This window comes from Bubalus bubalis, chromosome X, assembly GCF_019923935.1.
Source record: "Bubalus bubalis isolate 160015118507 breed Murrah chromosome X, NDDB_SH_1, whole genome shotgun sequence".
Classification (NCBI taxonomy): Eukaryota; Metazoa; Chordata; class Mammalia; order Artiodactyla; family Bovidae; genus Bubalus; species Bubalus bubalis.
In genome coordinates, this window is record NC_059181.1 from 109,062,665 (window position 1) to 109,083,274 (window position 20,610).

At 45.5% G+C, this 20,610-nt stretch overlaps 1 protein-coding gene across 5 annotated transcripts in view; it reads left to right on the forward strand.

The window, feature by feature from the left end:
- Positions 1–20,610, forward strand: part of CD99L2 (CD99 molecule like 2) — a 120,272-nt gene that overhangs the window by 94,020 nt on the left and 5,642 nt on the right. For 2 of the 5 annotated variants that reach the window (XM_006059678.4, XM_006059675.4), the window contains exons 3-7: positions 942–1,010; positions 1,128–1,223; positions 3,746–3,811; positions 16,027–16,068; positions 16,201–16,320. In XM_006059678.4, the coding sequence (XP_006059740.1) occupies positions 942–1,010; positions 1,128–1,223; positions 3,746–3,811; positions 16,027–16,068; positions 16,201–16,320 (393 nt within the window). Of the gene's footprint in view, positions 1–941; positions 1,011–1,127; positions 1,224–3,745; positions 3,812–16,026; positions 16,069–16,200; positions 16,321–16,751; positions 19,039–19,067; positions 19,236–20,027; positions 20,046–20,610 lie in introns of those variants that run through there. The other 3 variants (XM_025276564.3, XM_006059677.4, XM_006059674.4) reach the window with 3 other exon arrangements.

The window sequence follows — 20,610 nt, forward strand, 5'->3', positions numbered from 1 at the left end:
GCGGTTCCAAGGCTCACCATAGACTCAGCAGTGAGAGTGTTTCCTGGTGTTTGGAAACTTCTCTCTTTTTTAAGACTCCCTTCCCTGGATGGAGCTCCATCCCTAACTCTTTTGTCTCTCTTTTTGTCTTTTATATTTTTCCTACCTCCTTTCAAAGACAATGGGCTGCTTTTCTGGGTGCCTGATGTCCTCTGCTGGCATTCAAAAGTTGTTTTGTGGAATTTACTCAGCATTCAAATGTTCTTTTGATGAATTTGTGGGAGAGAAAGTGATCTCCCTGTCCTATTCTTCTGCCATCTTAGGACCACCTCTAATTTTGTTCTATTTTTAAACAGCATAATCTTGTTGCTTAAGGAAAGAAAGTATTGGAAAATTATGCTTGGCATGTCATGTAATTGATGTGAAATGTCCGCAATTTTAAAGGAATGTGGTTGAGCTGAAAGACCTAGTATTACAGCAGTAACCACACTTATATAAAATATTTTGTTGGTGTTATAACCACTTTCAGTTTATGAGACACTCCCATACTCAACTGGGAACATAATGTCACTTCACCCCTGGGTGGTGTTATCTGGGACTGTGGGACCAGGTTAAGAGTGGTGGAAACCAAGGCTTGGAGCTCTCAGGGGTTGTGCTCAAGCTCTGGAACCCCCTAAAGCATGTGGTCATCTCCTGTAGATGTGGGCTCAAGTCCCAGCTCCACTAATCAGCAGATTAATCAAATGTGGGATCACGTCCATCTCACCACCCATCCTCTGAAGAAAAGCGAGCAGAACTTGTTTCACTGAACCTTGCTACATCTCTTGGTCATCCTCAGAGGCCTTGGAGGGGACTCAGGGACCAGGAGTGCTGAGCTCATGCTGTGACTTCCTGACCATGCCATGGCTGCTGTGTGTTGTTGCTAAATGTGCTTCTCTTGCTGTCTCCCTTCCCCCTTTTAGAGAGATGGGATCATGTCACCACCACAACCAGGAGACCTGGAGCGACCAGAGCTCCAGTAAAGCCTGCAGGTAACACAGGTGTTCTGAGGAGGGTACAAAAGATGGATTCCGTGGAGCTCGCTGTGGGGTGGTGTCCAAATGAGCAACCTATGATTTAACCAACTGACTTTCTTGTTTATGTTGTAGGGCCCCCTGCAGAAGATGATTTTAACTTGGCTGATGCCTTGGATGATCAAAATGATCGTGATCATGGCCGCAAAAAGCCAAGTATAGGAGGAGGAGGTAAGTCCAAGTTGGCCCAGGCCAGCACCTTAGCTTCCTGGTCAGGGTGTAGCTCCTTAAGTACAATAGCCCACAGAGCTACTTCTCCTGGCCTGGCAGGCCTGGGGGTACTTCAAGGCCCAGCAGGACCTGACAGCAGTGGCTGACAAACATTTTGGTCTCAGGACTCACCAAGTTATTGAGGATCTCTATTGAGATGTGGGTCACATCTATTGATATTTATCATCTTATATTAAACCTAAAACCAGAAAAATTAATTAAACATGAACAACAATAAACACACCTGTTAACATAAATAGCACATTTTATGAGAAATAACTATGGCAAGATAAAAAGACAACTTAGTGAGGATAAGTGGCATCATTGTACCTTTTGCAGATTTCTATAATGTGTATCTTAGTAGAAGAGCTAGACTCTCACATTTCCTGATGGACTCATTTGTGATATGTTGTTATGGTTGTGTATTTGAAGGAGATCTGGCCTCATAATAGATATGCTGTTGTAAGGGGAAGAATATTTTAATAGACTTTTCAAATCATTGATTAGTATCATTTTTTTGATAAGACACCCAAACTTGACCACTGGTTGTTTGTTATAGGTTAAGTGCAGTGTAGAATATGAAACCATATCAATGAATTTCCCATACTCTATTTCATTAAATTCCACAGGGACTCTCTAGTACTTTTTAATGGAACTTTTACCCATTCATGGTTTTGTGCATTATGCCTTGGTCATTTGGAAAATATTGATGTTCTGAGGTCTTTTGAGCTTCAAATAATGCCTTGTTTCATTATGCAGTGCCTGAAATTCACATTTGTTAATATCACCACCCATCTCATTAGAAAAAGTCTTTACATATTGGAAAGCTGTTAAACTCACAGTGGTAGATATAGATTTTTCAAAATTCTCTTTTTTGTTTGAAATTTTATCACTGGCAACAAATATTGCCAGTGGTGTTCTTTAAAGGGACAGCCCCATTTTATTCATTTCCAAGAAAGCATCTGCCATATATTCAAGTCGCCATAACCATAGTTAGCACATCGTTCTTTCTTTCTAGTAAAAGTTATCTTCAATGACAGAAAGCAACTAATACAAAGCAAAATTGAAACAGTCACAGATGTGCTTTTTTGAGACAACTATAGGAGAAGGCAATGGCACCCCACTCCAGTACTCTTGCCTGGAAAATCCCATGGACGGAGGAGCCTGGTAGGCTGTAATCCATGAGGTCGCTAAGAGTCAGACACGACTGAGCGACTTCACTTCACTTTTCACTTTCATGCATTGGAGAAGGAAATGGCAACCCACTCCAGTGTTCTTGCCTGGAGAATCCCAGGGACAGGGGAGCCTGGTGGGCTACCGTCTATGGGGTCGCACAGAGTCGGACACGACTGAAGTGACTTAGCAGTAGCATAGGAGAAGGCAATGGCACCCCAATCCAGTACTCTTGCTTGGAAAATCCCATGGACAGAGGAGCCTGGTAGGCTGCAGTCCATGAGGTTGCTAAGAATTGGACACGACTGAGCGACTTCACTTTCACTTTTCACTTTCATACATTGGAGAAGGAAATGGCAACCCACTCCAGTGTTCTTGCCTGGAGAATCCCAGAGACGGGGGAGCCTGGTGGGCTACCGTCCATGGGGTCGCACAGAGTCAGACACGACTGAAGTGACTTAGCAGCAGCATAGGACTTTGGAGTGGAACAGAAATGCTTTAAGCATGCTTCCCGTTTCATCACACAGAATGTTAAAAGATGTGTACTCAATGGTTGAACTATAATAAAATAACCTTTTTGGTTTCCTTGTATTAGTTTTCTATTGTTCCATAACAGATTATCACAAATGGTTTCCTTTGGTGAGGAGATCACCAACAGCTAAGCTGAGTTTTCTCTTCGGGGCCTCAGGCAGCTGCAGTCATAGTGTCATCTGGGTCTGGGGTCTCAGCTGAGCTTGGGTTGTCATCCAAGCTCACGTGCTTATTGGGAGAGAACCATTATCCTTGCAGTTCTAGAATGAATGGTTGTTTGCTTCTTTAAAGCCACCAGGAGAAAAACAGAGATGATATGGGGAGAGAAGGGAAATTGGGAAGAGGGTGGAGGTGAGGGAGAGGAAGACAGTCTATTGCTTCTAGTGTGTGACCTCAGGAAGGGGTCAGCTGTGTTTTGAAGGACTCACTTGATTAAGTTCAAGCCCCCCAGGAAAGTCTCCCTTTTGATTAATGTGAAGTCAAACTGACCAGGTTACTGCAGAGTCCCTTCACTTCAGCATATAATATCAGCTATTATATGCATGGGGTGAAGCCATCCCATGCATGGTCCCCCCGAACTCAAAGTCAGGGGATGCTGGGGTATATACACTGTGGGGGAGGGATTCTGGGGGCCCCTTGAGAGTCTTGTCTACCGCATTCATCACAAATCCTGTTCAGTGGCAATCACTTTCTGGGCATGTTAGACAACATTAAGTAACAGATTTCTAGTCACTGATAAATGTTTTTGGGAATTGAGATGTGTGTTTCATTTTCTCCAGGTTTTTCAGACAAGGATCTTGAAGACGTAGTAGGGGGTGGTGACTACAAACCTGACAAGGGTAAAGGTAGGAGCATCGCTTTGTCCAAATGCCTTATTCTCACTAAAGACAGGATTACACAGCAGCCAGGTTGGGAGAGTGGTTCTCAGCCAGCCTCTGGGGCTTCACTTGGAATGATGGAGGCTGTGCAGCTGTTGGGGGGGGTGGATTTATAAGACTATTTGGAAAAGCCACATATTTCCCCTGATGTTCCTTAAGCCATGACACTGCACAGGATAATGTGTCCATACTAGCAGATGTCATTTGCCAGTTGGCACTAGTTATTGTACCTGAAGTCAGGGGACTTGTTGGGCACAACCTTCCCAACCTGGGGAGCCTGTCACTCTTGGGATGGGAGGAGCGAATCTCATCATGAGAAGAATTATTTTTAAGACACCCATAGCAAGTCAAATATCCTTTAAAATATCTTTTGATTTTGAAATAGTTTAAGGCTCACAAGAAATTGTAAAACTAAATAAATAAGTTGTTCAGGAGAATTCCTGTGTACCCTTCACCCAGCTTCTCCTGATGTCCCAACAAAACTATAGTTATGTTGTCAAAACCAGGAAGCCGACACTGGTACATTGCTGTTATTAAGTCATATATAGACCTTACTCAGATTTCATCAGATTTTGTATATACTTGTGTGTGTGTGTGTTGTGTGTGTGTGTACACATGCAGTAGTGGGTCGATGACATTTTATCACAGGTAGGTTTGAGTGACTGTAACTACAGTCAGGACACAGAACTGTTCTGTCACCACAGAGAAACCACCTTCTGTCAGCCCTTCATAGTGATACCCTCCTCCAAGGCCAGATACTTTTCATTCCCCCCAAGTCATGCAAAGATTTAAACCTTTAATCTTAATATGTTGTCAAGATCTGATCCTAGTATGGAGACAGTGTTAGCCAGACTTGATGTGGCAAAATTACCTGTGGTTGTAACCTGTTCTGGTGATATTATAACTCATCATTAGTGATGGAAATTTTTACAGGTGTAATTGTGATGGTGACATGTTGTGATGCTAAGTTGTGGCTGTAGCATTTTGTAGTGATTCCTTGTTGTGGTTGAAACTGTGGTTGTGAGTATAACAAATTCTGAGTCTAACATGTCATGAGTATATCTAGTGTCAGCCTGCTACATTCCCCATAGTTCAGGCTGTGTGCCTTTCGTGTGGGAACAGTGTTGTCTTCTGATTAAAGGATACTGTAGTCAAATCAGTCCTTCAGAACACCTTTCCAAACAGTTCCATTTTGAATAAAAAGCTCTGAAAACCTCTAAATGAAACTCACAGGTGTCAGGAGAACATGGAACATTTAAAGGGCAAACCCAGCAAATTAGCCAATTACTCCCAGTGACAAATGGTATTTCCAGATGGTGAGAAGAGAGCAGTAGCAGCGTGTGTAAGCATGCACACAAATGAAAGTCTGAGTGACATGTCGGGGGATTTCCTTATTAGCAAGGAAGAAGTGTTAGGAAATTCTTTAATTAGGTTCATATTTGAACTTCTCTTATAAAGAATAATCATTTGTTAGCATAAGTTATGCCCTCTGTCATTATAGGTGTCAGACAAAAGAAAATAGAGAGTCTGAGCAAAAAAATATGACTGTGAAACTGAAACATAGGTTATGATAAGAACATGATGAAATTCTCATACACTCTCCTCTATGCAAACATGCTAATGCTATATATGAAGATAAAACATTATATTTAAATAAATGTTGATCTTCAATATAAAACAATCCTAAGTAATGAATTTTCTAACCTTGAGTTTTAGCACTTAGACTCAACCATAATTTTGGAGTGTGTTTCTGAAGTAGTATGTTACCTGTTATATATTTTTTCTCAAGAAAACATTTCTAATGGCCCTATAGGGAAAACACAGACAATCTCTCATCAACAGGTCCCATCAGCCCTGGTGCCATCAGCCTCCTGCTAGTATTTTCACTGACTGCATCTCCTCAATGTCCCCTCTGTGGTCTGTTCCTCAGTGTATACAAGCCTCTACTCCCATTTCCCCAGAGCTGCTCTTTCATCTGTAGTGACTTCTTGGTAGTCACAGCCCTCTGCCCCATGTGACCTCTGCAGCATACTTTCCTGACCACCTCGTTCTCCACATTCTTTATTTCTGGGTCCTTCCTGGCACTCTCCCACTTTCTTGGTCTCATTCACTTCTTCTTCCTAAATACTGCTGCCTGCTGGGTCCGTTTCCTTGGGCTTCCAGTTTGGTATGTCATTCTCTTCCCACTGAGGAAGAGAATTAGAAACCAAGATCTGGATGTTCAGTATATTCTTTAGTGGGATGTTGCTACTTCTAAACCCTTAAACTGGGCAGACCTACGAAATAGGAAGTATATGGATGTATTTTAAACCATATACACGTATGTATCTATAATTATTTCTGTATTTATTCATCAGCATCTGTATTAACCTAAACATGAATTCATACTTAAGCCTTTTGGCAGTAGATCACAGTTGGAGACATAGTATTATTTCCTTATTGATCTTTAACTTCTGTCTCTGACAATGAGAAACCTACCATCCATCAACTATTTGCTTACTTGCTCAGTTCTGATACTATACATGTATATAGCACAACCATAATTGTTCATCCTTACTCCTTGAGAAACAACTTTACCAATTACAGTCCAGTGTTTGTTTTTCTTCTTTTGGCTTTACCTTATAGTGTCTGTCAAAATACCATTTGTTAAAAGTTGCTCACATAACTCCTTTATTACACCTCCATTCAGTGCAGTTTTTACACACATTTATAATGTACATACATTCATTTGTCACAGTCTACATTCCATCTGGCACCTCCCACTAACCTGGTTGATATTTTGCTTTGTTCTTTTGCTTGTATACATCATTAAAGGTTATTCCTTGTGATATGTATTCATATGGATTTTTACAAATGCATATAGTCATATGTCTACCACCCAAGTAGCATACAGAACAGTTCTATCACCATAAAAATTCTCCTATACACCCCTTTGGTACTCAGCCTCTGTCTTTCCTCAACCATAATCCATTCTCTCTTAGCGCAACCATAACTCTGTTTATCATCTCAAGAGCTTTGCCTTTTTCTAGAATGTCATATAACTGGAATCATACAGTATATAACCTGTACAGACTGGCTTATTTCACTTAGCAATGTGCATTGAAGGTCATTTATGTTTTTTCATGGGTTGATAACTCATTTCTTTATAATAATATTTCATTGTCTAGATGTACCACAGTTTTCCCATTTACCTGTTGAAGGACATCTTGGTTGCATTTAGTTTTTGGTGACTATAAATAAAGCTACTGTAAATATTTATATACAGGTTTTTGTGCAGACATAAGTTTTCAGTCCACTTAGGTAAATACCTAGGTATATAATTGCTTGGTCACATGGTAAATCTAGCCTTACAACAAACTTCCCTGTCTTAGTCGCTCAGTCATATCTGACTCTTTGTGACCCCATGGACTGTAGCCTGCCAGATTTCTCTGTCCATGGGGATTTTCCAGGCAAGAATACTGGAGTGGGTTGCCATGCCCTCCTTCATTGGATCTTCCCAACCCTGGGATCAAACCCAGGTCTCCCTCGTTGCAGGCGGATTATTTACCATCTGAGACACCAGGCTGTCTTCTAAAGTGACTATACCACATATACCCATAACTCAAAAACACATATTGACCCCAGTGTTTGTTGCAGCACTGTTTACCATAGCCAAGAAATGGAAGCAGCCTAAATGTCCATCAACAAATGAGTGGATAAAGATATGGTGTGCGTGCATGCGGGCTAAGTCACTTCAGTTGTGTACAAGTGTTTGCAATCCTATGGACTGTAGTCTGCCAGGCTCCTCTGTCCATGGGATTCTCCAGGCAAGAATATTGGAGTGGGTTGCTGTGCCTTCCTCCAAGGGATCATCCCGACCCAGGGATCGAACCTATGTCTCTTATGTCTCTTGCATTGGCAAGTGGATTCTTTACCATTAGTGCCACCTGGGAAGACCCAAAGATGTGGTACACGTATACAATTGAATGCCATTAAGCCATAAAATTCTGAAAGAGATGGGAATACCAGGCCGCCTGACCTGCCTCTTGAGAAACCTGTATGCAGGTCAGGAAGCAACAGTTTGAACTGGACATGGAACAACAGGCTGGTTCCAAATAGGGAAAGGAGTACGTCAAGGCTGTATATTGTCACCCTGCTTGTTTAACTTATATGCAGAGTACATCATGAGAAACGCTGGGCTGGAAGAAGCACAAGCTGGAATCAAGATTGCCGGGAGAAATATCAATAACCTCAGATATGCAGATGACACCACCCTTATGGCAGAAAGTGAAGAGGAACTAAAAAGCCTCTTGATGAAAGTGAAAGAGGAGAGTGAAAAAGTTGGCTTAAAGCTCAACATTCAGAAAACGAAGATCATGGCATCTGGTCCCATCACTTCATGGGAAATAGATGGGGAAATGGTGGAAACAGTGGCAGACTTTATTTTTTGGGGCTCCAAAATCACTGCAGATGGTGACTGCAGCCATGAAATTAAAAGACGCTTACTCCTTGGAAGGAAAGTTATGACCAACCTAGATAGCATATTCAAAAGCAGAGACATTACTTTGCCAACAAATGTCCGTCTAGTCAAGGCTATGGTTTTTCCAGTGGTCATGCATGGATGTGAGAGTTGGACTGTGAAGAAAGCTGAGCGCCGAAGAATTGATGCTTTTGAACTGTGGTGTTGGAGAAGACTCTTGAGAGTCCCTTGGACTGCAAGGAGATCCAACCAGTCCATCCTAAAGGAGATCAGTCCTGGGTGTTCATTGGAAGGACTGATGCTAAAGCTGAAACTCCAATACCTTGGCCACCTGATGCAAAGAGTTGACTCATTGGAAAAGACTCTGATGCTGGGAGGGATTGGGGGCAGGAGGAGAAGGGGACGACAGGAAGAGATGGCTGAATGGCATCACCAACTCAATGGATATGAGTTTGGGTGAACTCCAGGAGTTGGTGATGGACAGCGAGGCCTGGCGTGCTGCGATTCATGGGGCTGCAAAGAGTCGGACACAACCGAGGGACTGAACTGAACTGAACTGAACTGAAGCCATAAAAAAGCCATAAAAAGCACAGACATCACTTTGCCAACAAAGGTTCATATAGTCACAGCTATGCATTTTACAGTGGTCATGTACAGATGTTAGAGTTGGACCATAAAGAAGGCTGAGCACCAAAGAATTGATACTTTCAAATTATTGTGCTGGAGAAGACTCTTGAGATCAGACCAATCAATCCCAAAGGAAATCAACCCTGAATATTCATTGGAAGGACTGATGCTGAAGCTCCAATACTTTGGCAACTTGATGTGAAGGGACGACTCATTGGAAAAGACCCTGCTGATGCTTTCCTTCATCTGGAAAAGATTGAGGGCAGTAGAAGAAGGCAGCAGAGGATGAGACAGTTATATTGCATGAGTGACTCAATGCATGTGAGTTTGAGCAAACTCAGGGAGACAGTGGAGAACAAGAAAGCCTGGCATGCTGTAGTCCCTGGAGTCACAAAGAGTCAGATACAATTTAGTGACTAAACAACAACAGCCATAAAAGGGAACAAAATTGGGTCATTTGTAGAGACATGTATGGACCTAGAGACTTATGCAGAGTAAAGTAAGTCAGAAAGAGAAACACGTTGTATAGTAATGCATATATGTGGAATGTAGAGAAATGGTATAGATGATCCTACTTGCAAAACAGAGATAGAGACAGAGAAAAATGTATGGATACCAAGAGGGGAAAGGGGGGTGGTGGGATGAATTGTCCATAGTAAGAGTAAATTGCAGTCTGAAATATGTTGTACCAGGGATTTTCTAGTACAGCAGAAGGCAACTCTAGACTCTCTGGTATGTAGTTGTGATGTAAAATTGTGAACTCAGAAGGCAAGTGAGGATGCAAAACATACTGTCCATGAAAATGAAGATCCTATCAGTGACCTGTGAAATAGCCTGTTTGAACTGTTCTTCCAGTTGTAGGCAAGTAGAGGTGGATGGATTTGCATGAGGCTTGCGTGTTTTTAAACATCTTTAAGAAAATCATATGAAAAATACTTATTTATTATTTCCCCATCTATGGAGAATCACTAGTAATACTTAGGGGTATATGTTCACAGTACTTTATTTTCTTTAATTAATTTATTTATTTTGGGCTGTGCTGGGTCTTCATTGCTGCTTTCAGCCTTTCTCTAGTTGCGGCCAGCAGGGGGGCTACTCTGTAGTCGTGGTGTGCAGGCTTCTCACTGCAGTGGCTTCTCTTGTGGTGCACAGGCTTCAGTAGTTGCAGTCCACAGGCTTAGTTGCCACGTGGCATGCGGAATCTTCCCAGACCAGGGGTTGAACCCTTGTCCTGCGAATTGACAGGTGGATTCTTAACCACTGGACCACTAGGGAAGTCCACAGGACTTTTTCCATGCACAAAGTATACATTTGTAAATGTTTATTTTTTAAAAATGATATCAGTTCAGTTAAGTTGCTCAGTCATGTCCGACTCTTTGTGACCCCATGAATTGCAGCACGCCAGGCCTCCCTGTCCATTACCAACTCCCGGAGTTCACTCAAACTCATGTCCATCGAGTCGGTGATGCCATCCAACCATCTCATCCTCTGTCGTCCCCTTCTCCTCCTGCCCCCAATCCCTCCCAGCATCAGAGTCTTTTCCAATGAGTCAACTCTTCGCATGAGGTGGCCAAGGTATTGGAATTTCAGCTTCAGCATCAGTCCTTCCAATGAACACCCAGGACTGATCTCCTTTAGAATGGACTGGTTGTATCTCCTTGCAGTCTAAGGGACTCTCGAGAGTCTTCTCCAACACCACAGTTCAAAAGCATCAGTTCTTCAGCACTCAGCCTTCTTCACAGTCCAACTTGCACATACATACATGACCACTGGAAAAACCATAGCCTTGACTAGACGAACCTTTGTTGGCAAAGTAATGTCTCTGCTTTTGAATATGCTATCCAGGTTGGTCATAACTTTCCTTCCAAGGAGTAAGCGTCTTTTAATTTCATGGCTGCAATCACCATCTGCAGTGATTTTGGAGCCCCCCAAAATAAAGTCTGACACTGTTTCCCCATCTATTTCCCATGAAGTGATGGGACCAGATGCCATGATCTTCGTTTTCTGAATGTTGAGCTTTAAGCCAACTTTTTCACTCTCCACTTTCACTTTCATCAAGAGGCTTTTTAGTTCCTCTTCACTTTCTGCCATAAGGGTGGTGTCATCTGCATATCTGAGGTTATTGATATTTCTCCCGGCAATCTTGATTCAGCTTGTGCTTCTTCCAGCCCAGCGTTTCTCATGATGTACTCTGCATATAAGTTAAACAAGCAGGGTGACAATATACAGCCTTGACGTACTCCTTTCCCTATTTGGAACCAGCCTGTTGTTCCATGTCCAGTTCAAACTGTTGCTTCCTGACCTGCATACAGGTTTCTCAAGAGGCAGGTCAGGTGGTCTGCTATTCCCATCTCTTTCAGGATTTTCCACAGTTTATTGTGATCCACACAGTCAAAGGCTTTGGCATAGTCAGTAAAGCAGAAATAGATGTTTTTCTGGAACTCGCTTGCCTTTTCGATGCTTTTTGCCAGCAGATGTTGGCAGTTTGATCTCTGGTTCCTCTGCCTTTTGTAAAACCAGCTTGAACATCTGGAAGTTCACAGTTCATGTATTGCTGAAGCCTGGCTTGGAGAATTTTGAGCATTACTTTACTAGTGTGTATTAACCTTTTTATTTTTTTTTATTTTTATTTTTTTTTTTTAATTTTATTTTATTTTTAGACTTTACATAACTGTATTAGTTTTGCCAAATATCAAAATGAATCCGCCACAGGTATACGGGGCTGGTGCACTGGGACGACCCAGAGGGATGGAATGGGGAGGGAGGAGGGAGGGGGGTTCGGGATGGGGAACACATGTATTAACCTTTTTAAAACCAGCTTTTTTTGTTTTAATTCAGTAATACCCTGAATATGTTTTTCTGTCATTAAGGAGTCCTGTAAAATATCATGTCAACCACTGCATAATCTGTTTTGCTGTGACTTTTTTTTAATGAGGACCTATATTTGTGCATAAGGGGTTTTTCCTGCAGCTTTTTACTAGTATACACAGTGATGTGATGAACATCCTCATCACCAAAAGCACACAACCATAATTGTGTGTCAGATAAATTCCTAGAACTTGAACTGCTGGGTCACAGGAGGTGTAAATTTTTAAACATGCAACGCTTTGAGTGTACTGCAAAATGGTTTTCCATGACAATTATACCAGCTGCCATTTCCACCACTAGGAAGTAAACAGTTTCCTGTTTGGTCACATACTCACCTTTATTGGATATGCTAATTTTGTCATCTTTGCAAATTAGTGAAGTGAAATAGCTGAGTCATATCTGACTCTTTGCAACCCCGTGGACTGTAGCCTACCAGGCTCCTCCATCCATGAGATTTTCCAGGCAAGAATACTGGAGTGCATTGACATTTCCTTCTCCAGGAGATCTTCCTGACCTAGGAATTGAACCCTGATCTCCCGCATTGTAGGCAGACGCTTTAAGGTCTGAGCCACCAGGGAAATCCTGTACAAAATTTTGTCCTCTTTAAATTTTCCATTTCTTTGAATCCAAGACATGAAACATTTCACCTCTGTCTTATTAGACACTCTTACTATATTATGTGAATTGCCTGTTCATGCCTGTTGCCCCATTTTCTACTCATTTATGTGTATGGGCTTCTTTATGTTAGGGATTATTAATCCCTTTTTATACTTTCTGAAAACATGTTATTTACCCATTCATCAATTGATGAACCTTTATATTGTTTCTGCTTTTTTACTTTTACAACTAATGCTATGATGAAATCAGCATACCAGTTTTTGTGTGGTCATGTGTTTTCAATTCTCTTGGGTATACACATCTAGAAGTGGAATTGTCCAGCCTCATGGTAACTCTTTGTGTTTACCTTTGGGAGGAACCACCAACCTGTTTTCCACAGCAGCTGTACCATATTACATTCCTGTCAGCACTATATGAAAGATCCATTTTCTTCACATCCTTACTAACACTTATTTACCTTTTCTGGATTCTAGCCATCTAATGTGTGTGAAGTGCTATCTCACCATGGGTTTGATTGCATTTCCCTGGTAGCTAATGGTGCTGAGCATCTTTTCATGTGTTTATTGGCCATTTGAATATCTCTCTGGAGAAATGTCTTCATTTTCTTTGTCTATTTTAAAACAGAATTCTTTGCCTTTTTACTGAGTTGTAGAATTTCTTTATTCTCAATATTCATCCCTTATCAGATATAGAATTTGCCATTGTTTTCTTCCATTCCATGGATTGTCTTTCCCTTTCTTGATGATATGTTATGAAGCACAAAGCTTGTTGTTTTTGAAGTTTAGCCATTTTCCCCTTTTGTTTCTTATGCTTTTAATAGTGAAGTTTTAACTTTTGGTATGATCTTTTCTGTTTCAGGCTCCTAGCTTGAGGGCCAGGTTTAGAAAGTCATTCCCTACCCTGAGACAATATAAATGTTGTTGCACATTTTCTTCTAGTGCTTCTATTGCTTCATATATTTTATATTTATTGGAAACTTATTTCCATGGGTGGTGTTGGTTTGGATAAATCTGTTATGCCAGTGGGTCATCAGTTGTCCCAATAGCATTTTTTGCATGGTATGCCTTTTGTAAAGGAAGTGGATTCAGCCTGTGCTCAGAGGAAGTAAACAGAGCTCAGTAGTCAAACAGGGATCAAAACCATGACATTGGCTTGGCTAACTTCAATGGCAAACCTTTGCAGCCAAGTTCACTTCAGATTCATGGAACTGGAAGTGGTGGAAGGATCTAGAATGACTGCGGTTTTGTTTTCCAATTGTTCTTTACCCTCACAGTATCTCAGCCCATGTGCCCATCTGAGCAATGGGTTACCCACAGGGTGTGATCACATGATCATGTGTTTTGTTTTGTTTTGTTTTTTTTTGAGAAAGGAATACCATTTGTTTGTCATCTTCTTAGAAGAACACCTTTGTCCAATAACTGATGGTCAGATAGGAATTCCTAGACTACAGAATTGAGCGTTTGCATCTCTTTGACAGCCAAGGGAAGCCCCGTATTCCCTCTGCATGCCCCTCTAGGCAGGTTCGGCAGGGGGCCTCCAGTTTTCTTTTCAAGTAACACCCTCATAGCTCATGGCCATACAGATCATGAGGTACAAGTTGTTGTGGATTCTTACGATCAAGAATTAATAAGGAAAGAGAGACTGGGGAACACTCAGCTTCATTCCAGTTCGAGGTGAAAGAAAGAGTGGGTAGAGTTGCTCATTCCTGGGCTTCCCTGGTGGCTCAGAGGGTAAAGTGCCTGCCTGCAATGCAGGAGACCTGGGTTTGATCCCTGGGCTGGGAAGATCCCCTGGAGAAGGAAATGGCAACCCACTCCAGTATTCTTGCCTGGAGAATCCCATGGATGGAGGAGCCTGGTAGGCTACAGTCCACTGGGTTGCAAAGAGTTGGACACAACTGAGCGACTTCACTTTCACTTTTCACCTGGAAATCTAGTGATGTGAACACGTCAGCAGAGGACATCCGTGTAGGGGCTCCCTGCTACCCTTGATGATGGCCACCTTGGGCACAGCAGGAGGGAGCAGTGATGGGCCAGTGCAGCCAAACTCCAAGCCCTCACAGGTGACCTCATTGCTGACTTGTTAACATACAGGGTGACTCATGTCCTGCTCTCTGGTCTGCTTTCTCCAACAGCAGCCATAGTGTTTTTGAAAATGCTAGTGCTTCTTGTTTTGTAAATACTCATTCATATCCAATCAGGGATGTCTATAAAACACATTTAGCTCCAGGATTCAGCCCCAGGTGGGAACATAGCATATCTCATTTTCTCCCTCAAGACTCTTATTTTTAAAAATAGACTTTATTTTTTAGAGCAGTTTCACAGCAAAACTGAACATTGTATCGAGTTCCCATACCCCCCATACACCCACAGTCTCTCCATTAGCAACATCCCAAACAGGGGGTACATTTGTTACAATTTGTGAACCTACAGCCCCCCACCCAGAGTCTTTGATTGGTGAAGGAAATGTCAAAGGTCATTGCCTCCGGCATCTGAGAGCGGTTTCCCCCAAGAACCCTGGGCTCTGGGAGTACAGTCTTCATTCATTAATGAGCTTGTGTCCTTAGATGAAGAGGGTGCCCAGGAAAGAGTGCTCAGGGCTAATTAAATGTCCTAAATGGTATCGCTTGCTTGGCAGGGAGCTGCTGTCTGGGCTGTGTGTGCTGGTGTGTGTTGTTCTCTGAAATTCGACCGCGTTTGAGCCTGTGCGACACCACTGCATCCAGAGAACAGTGCTGTCACTGCAGAGGCCCTTCCTGTTTTTCTTTTTTGATCACAGCCAACTGCCTCCCTCTTCACCCTCCCTAACCCCTGTCAACCACTAATCTGTTTTCCATCTCTGTGATATTTTAGAGCTTTTTGAATTTCAAAATCCTAGATAAGGGATTGTCATCTTGCATTGCTTTGTGTTCCACAAACAACTCACACTATATGCCAAGCTAGAAGTAGATGGCCTTAAAAAGCTCTTGATTATCACTTAATCCTGTGTACCTAAGTTACCTGAGTAGAAGCATCTGAATTTGAAGAAAAGCATGTACAAGGGCTAACTAAGCACAAGAGGAAAGGAAATTGAAATATTAACCATAAATCTCTTTGAATAGTAGGATGATGAATTGTTTTTATACTAGTCTTTCATCCTTTTTTAAAACAAACTTTTACATAACTGTGGTTCTGTAATTAGATGAACAGTAAATGTATGTTATAGGAGGCACTAGGTGCACAGGACCCACAGTGTCGCATGTAGAGTCAGGCTTGCCCGCCGTGAGCTCAGCTCTGCCACCTGCTGGCAGATCCCTCACCTGCGCACCTTCACTCTGTGGGGTGTTGTGGACGGTTGCAGGGGGCACCTGCCCCCGTGTATGGCAATGCTGCATGTAAAGAGCCAGGATGCTACATGTTCTCAGTGCACGGTCACTGTCGTTTCAAAAATAAAAAGATCCCCCTTGGCTTGGGCAGGTGGCAGGCATAAGGAAGCAGGTCTTGCTGTAGTCAGGGCGAAGCCCCCTGGGGCAGAGATGAAGAGGGGTCCCAGTGAGTCAGGAAGGGGCTGTCACTCCCGACCCTGAGCTGGTGGCCACAGCGGACACTGACTGCTTTTGTCCTTTATGCAGGTGGTGGCCAGTATGGTGGCGGGGACAACTCTGATGACTCTGGTGAGTTGGGAATCCTGAGGTTTCTGTGGAAACCACAGGGGGGTACTGCTGGCCTCTTGGGTCTCCGGGCGGCCTTCCTGACCTTCCTTTGACGGCCGTGTCTCTCCGTGCCTCCCTCCCACCTCTGCCCAGGAATGTCGGCAGAGACTGGCACCATCGCCGGCGTGGCCAGCGCTCTGGCCATGGCGCTGATCGGTGCTGTATCCAGTTACATCTCCTACCAGCAGAAGAAGTTCTGCTTCAGCATACAGCGTAAGTGGACCCACCTGCGGCCACGCCCTCCCACAGCAGAAGATAAACAGAGGGCCAGGGCTTTGGAGGAGGAGAGGGCAGCACTCTGAGCAAGCTGAGATTCAGCAGACTTCCCCGGGGTGAGGTGGAGGTGGGGCTGCACTTTTTTAAGCCCTCGGAGACAGACCTAGGCTTAACTGAAGTATAAACCAGCCTGGAAGAGAGGATTGGGGTGGGCCCAATAAACTCGGTCTTCCAAGGGTGACCACCGGGCTTCTCCTAGAACAGGAAAGAGCCTCTGGATTTCCATGTGGCTTCGGCTCTTGCCCAAGGGGACGTGGGGCCTTTGGCGACAGAAGGCAGATGTCCCTCAGACCTCTGAGTCCCAGCAGGCAGCACTGTTGGGCCTGCCAGCCCACTCCTCACCCTGGCGACCCTTCCCTCCCTCTCAGATCCCAAGGAGCCACTGGCTGCTGCCCGGGTGCCCCTGTTCTTCCCCTGTGAGCCACAGAATCTTAAAATAAATGGAATCCTGAATTGTTTGAAAGGAACATGAAGCAATAGGGAGAGTTTTGTCATATTGGTGGCTTCCTGGGTTGTAGTGGTGAGTCTGTCCATGGTGTGTGAATGGAATAGTTATGGATGGACTCTGTGTCAGAAGCCCACCTACAGGCGCCCTGTGTTAAGGGATCCACACAGGGAAGCCATTGAGGGCGAACGAGACCACACTCAGTTGTTTTACAAGCACGGCATTGATGTATTGCTGTGTGCAGAGTGTGTCTCTGGTTGAAGATGGGAAATCTTTAGTACAAGTAAGGGAACCTGACTCAGCCATAGTTTTCCTCTTTCCTGCGGCTCAGGACCATCCCCTGTGAAGTTTCCCCTGCCCTTGCTCTGGGCCTCTGCCCTTAATTCTACCCTGGAGCTGAGCTTCCCAGGAAATGGACTTGGGTCCTAGAATGCTTTGCTTGTAGCTGTTGCCGATGTCTCCAGCCTGATTTTCCATCTGGCCATGACGTTTGGTGCTTCTACTCTTACACAATGTCTGTGACCGGGGCCACGGCATACAGCTCCGCAGGCTGTGCACAGGAGTACCCCAGGGACAGCACGTGTCTCAGTGCACAACCTGCACAGCTGTTCATGGCTGCCCTGCTATAGCTCCAGAGCTTGGTTGTGTAGAGTGGTGTGAACAGTCAGAAGGAGTACAGAACTGCTGGTGGGGTTGGCCTTAGAGCTATCACTTGTCCCAGCTCAAAAGCAAACAAGCAGCTTAAAACAACAAACCTATTGTCTCATGGTCTGGAGGTCAGAAGTTCAAGATCAAGGTGGCAGCAGCACTGGTTCCGGCTGAAGGCTGTAGGGGAGGATCCTTTCTTCCTCTCCCAGCTTTTGGTAACTCCAAGCATCCCTTGGCTTATGGCCGCATCACTCCAGTCTCTGTGACTGTCATCTTCTGTCTCGTCATTGGCTGTGGGCCCCACCCTAAATCCAGGGCGATCTCATCTTGAGATCCTTAACTTGGTCACATCTGCAAAGACCCTTTTCCCAAATAAGGTCACATCCACAGGTTCCAGGGATGAGGACATGGACAGAGGCTTTGGGGGCCACCATTCACCCCAGTTCAGTACTGTAACTATAACAGTGAGATGAGCACGATCCATGGTTAATCAAAGACATGCCCACAGCAGAGTTGGGCCAGATGGCTCGGGGCCACAGGGTGGCTTGGAGACTTGAAATTGCATGTTGGATAAGAGAAGTAAAATCTGGGCCTGCAGTCAGAGTAAGAATGGCTTCCCACGCTCGCCAGTGCCTGACCCTGCTGGGCCCGGATCACTGCCCCAAGCACCACCACCTCCCGACGGGGCATCATGGCAGGTACCTTCAGTTTGTAGATGAGATAGCGGCTGAGGAGACTGTTGAAGGAACTCAGTGCACATGGGAAGTGATAAATCCAGAAGGAAAGAGTGCCAGTAGGTAGGAACAGGGAGGATGAGAGAGGTTGATTTCCAAACCGAATAGATGTCTAGATTGTGTCTGTCTCTGCAGAGGCACTCAGGTGAAAGTACATTATTTTCCCACTTGTTTCCTGAAACAAAGAGGTGCAAGTTTCCACCAGTTGGATTAGCAGTCAAAACCCAATAAAATTTGAGAATATGAAGGCTTTGGTACACAGAAACCAGTGAATTGTACAGCACTTGGGGAACAATAAACCTGTGATACTGAGGTGGCAGGACGTGGATGTGACCTCTCTCGGCAGAGGGGGCTCTAGGGGTTAGGGTGTTGCTGGGCCACGTGCTGGGGGGCCCGGCCCAGGGAAGCCAGCATGCTTGGAGGGCTGACGGGGGCTCCCAGGAAGCTCATGGAACCTGTGGGCCTCTCCCAGCCCCCAACTCGGTCTGAGGGCTGGCCCCCCAGTCCTTTCCCAGTCTGTCAGTGATATCTTTGTCATGGCTGAAACCACACTCTCCTGCGAGTGCCATCATCAGCCCCAGTTTCCTTTGAAGGAAACCGAGTTCAGAGCGTCCTCCACATCTGAAAAGGCCCCCTCTTGCTTCTGTGTCTGTCCCCTGTGCTAGCAACATCTTCTTCCAAAGCTGGAAGTTGCATCTGCTCCTGTGTCCATGGCCTCCCCTTATGAATCCCTCCAGCCCTCCTGGGTCCTTCTGTCTCCCCGATGTGACATCAGAGGGGTCCCCGTTCCTGGGGCTTGTGCTCTGCTCCATTGCCAAGTCTTCTTGTCCTACATCGTCTTCTTGTCCTACATCTAGGCAGTTCCATCAGCTCCCCTCCCCCGCCGCCTGCCCTGAGCTCCCTGCCACTTCTCTCTGCTCTGAACAGCCTGCGGGCCCTGTTTCAAGTGTGCAGAGACTGCTCCCCCTGGACCTCCCGTGTGCCTGTGACCCAGCCCCTGAGCTTAACGTTCAAAGCCCTTCATGGTATGGTTCCATCCATGTCCCTTGTACTCCCCGCCTGTGGTCCGTGTCCCCAGAAGCCCTTCTGCACAGCTGCACTGACTTCCCTGAGGATGCACTGCTCTCTCCAGCACCCTGTCCGACATGCCCTCTCTTCCCCTAGCAGCTTTCATCCTTTGGGCCTGGGACACCCTCCCGGGCTGCCTTCCTGCCCTCCAGCCTGTGGGAGGATGTCTATCTTGCCTGCTGCCGCAGCGCCCTCTGCTGACCCACTGTGCAGCCCATGGCGCGGGATGGGGGCTTGCTGTTTTCTGTGTCACCGCCCCATCCCATCACTCTGAACTGTCGGCACCCGTGGGTGCCTGTGTGTGTGTTTCATCCACCGAAGTGTCCGTGGCCTCTGTGTTTGGGTAGCATCAGGAGGAGCCCTGTGGATATGTGTGTGTGTGGAGGGGGGTCAATCCCCTGAGAAGCCAGGACTCAGCATCTTCCATCCCCACCCTTTCTGTTAAGCCTCAGCCACTCACACAGGGAAGTAAGTCGGGGAAGGCCAAGCAGAAGCCACTCTGCACTCGGTGCACGGGGATGCCCCGGGGGACAGCACACGACTGCTAGGAGGGCCTGACCCTGCCATGGTGCTCGGGGCCTTGCAGTCTCTCCTGCCACCAAACAGGTCCTGGCCTTGGGGACCCTCTGTTTCCCCTGTCTCTGCCCTCCAGAGCCAAGGGTCAGCGTGTTGCGTGGAAAGCCCACCTGGCTTGTTGCCAGGGGCTGAGTTTTTGCTCCAGGGTCCTAAGTTTTGTGTCTTGCCTTCAGATGCAGCAGAAGGTCAAGGTAACAACGTGCTCTGACTTAACTCATTGTCCCCTTCTGCTTTGGTGTCTGCCCTTCATCACCCACCCAACTCCTCCCTCCCCTTCATGCTGCTCTTGTCTCCTCGCCTCGCTCCACCCCATCCCATTCCCTGGCACTCACAACCATCTTTACTTTTCCCTGATACATGTGGGCATTTGGGCGTGGCTGTGTCTCAGAGGTGCTGGGGTTGGGGTGGAGGCCCTCTCTAGGACTCAGATGCCCACCGGCGGTCATCCCTGAGGAGCAACCAGAGTGCTGCCCGTGGGCAGAAGACAGTGTGGCGCATGCCAGCTTGGCATCTGAGCACACAGTCGGGAGGCCCAGGGTGCCCCTCCGTGTGCCTGCTCATCCATCAGCCTTGCTGGCCCAAGTGAGCGCTGACCACACCTGCTAACTAGCCACACATCCATCTTTCCTGGGCCCGCCCGGTGTCCATCTTGAGCCCAGCAATGCCCAGGGCAGGCAGGAACCTGAGTGCAGCCCAGGATGGTGGAGTGACTCGCACTGGCTCCTGCTCAGTGGGTTTGTGAGAACCATGGTCCGA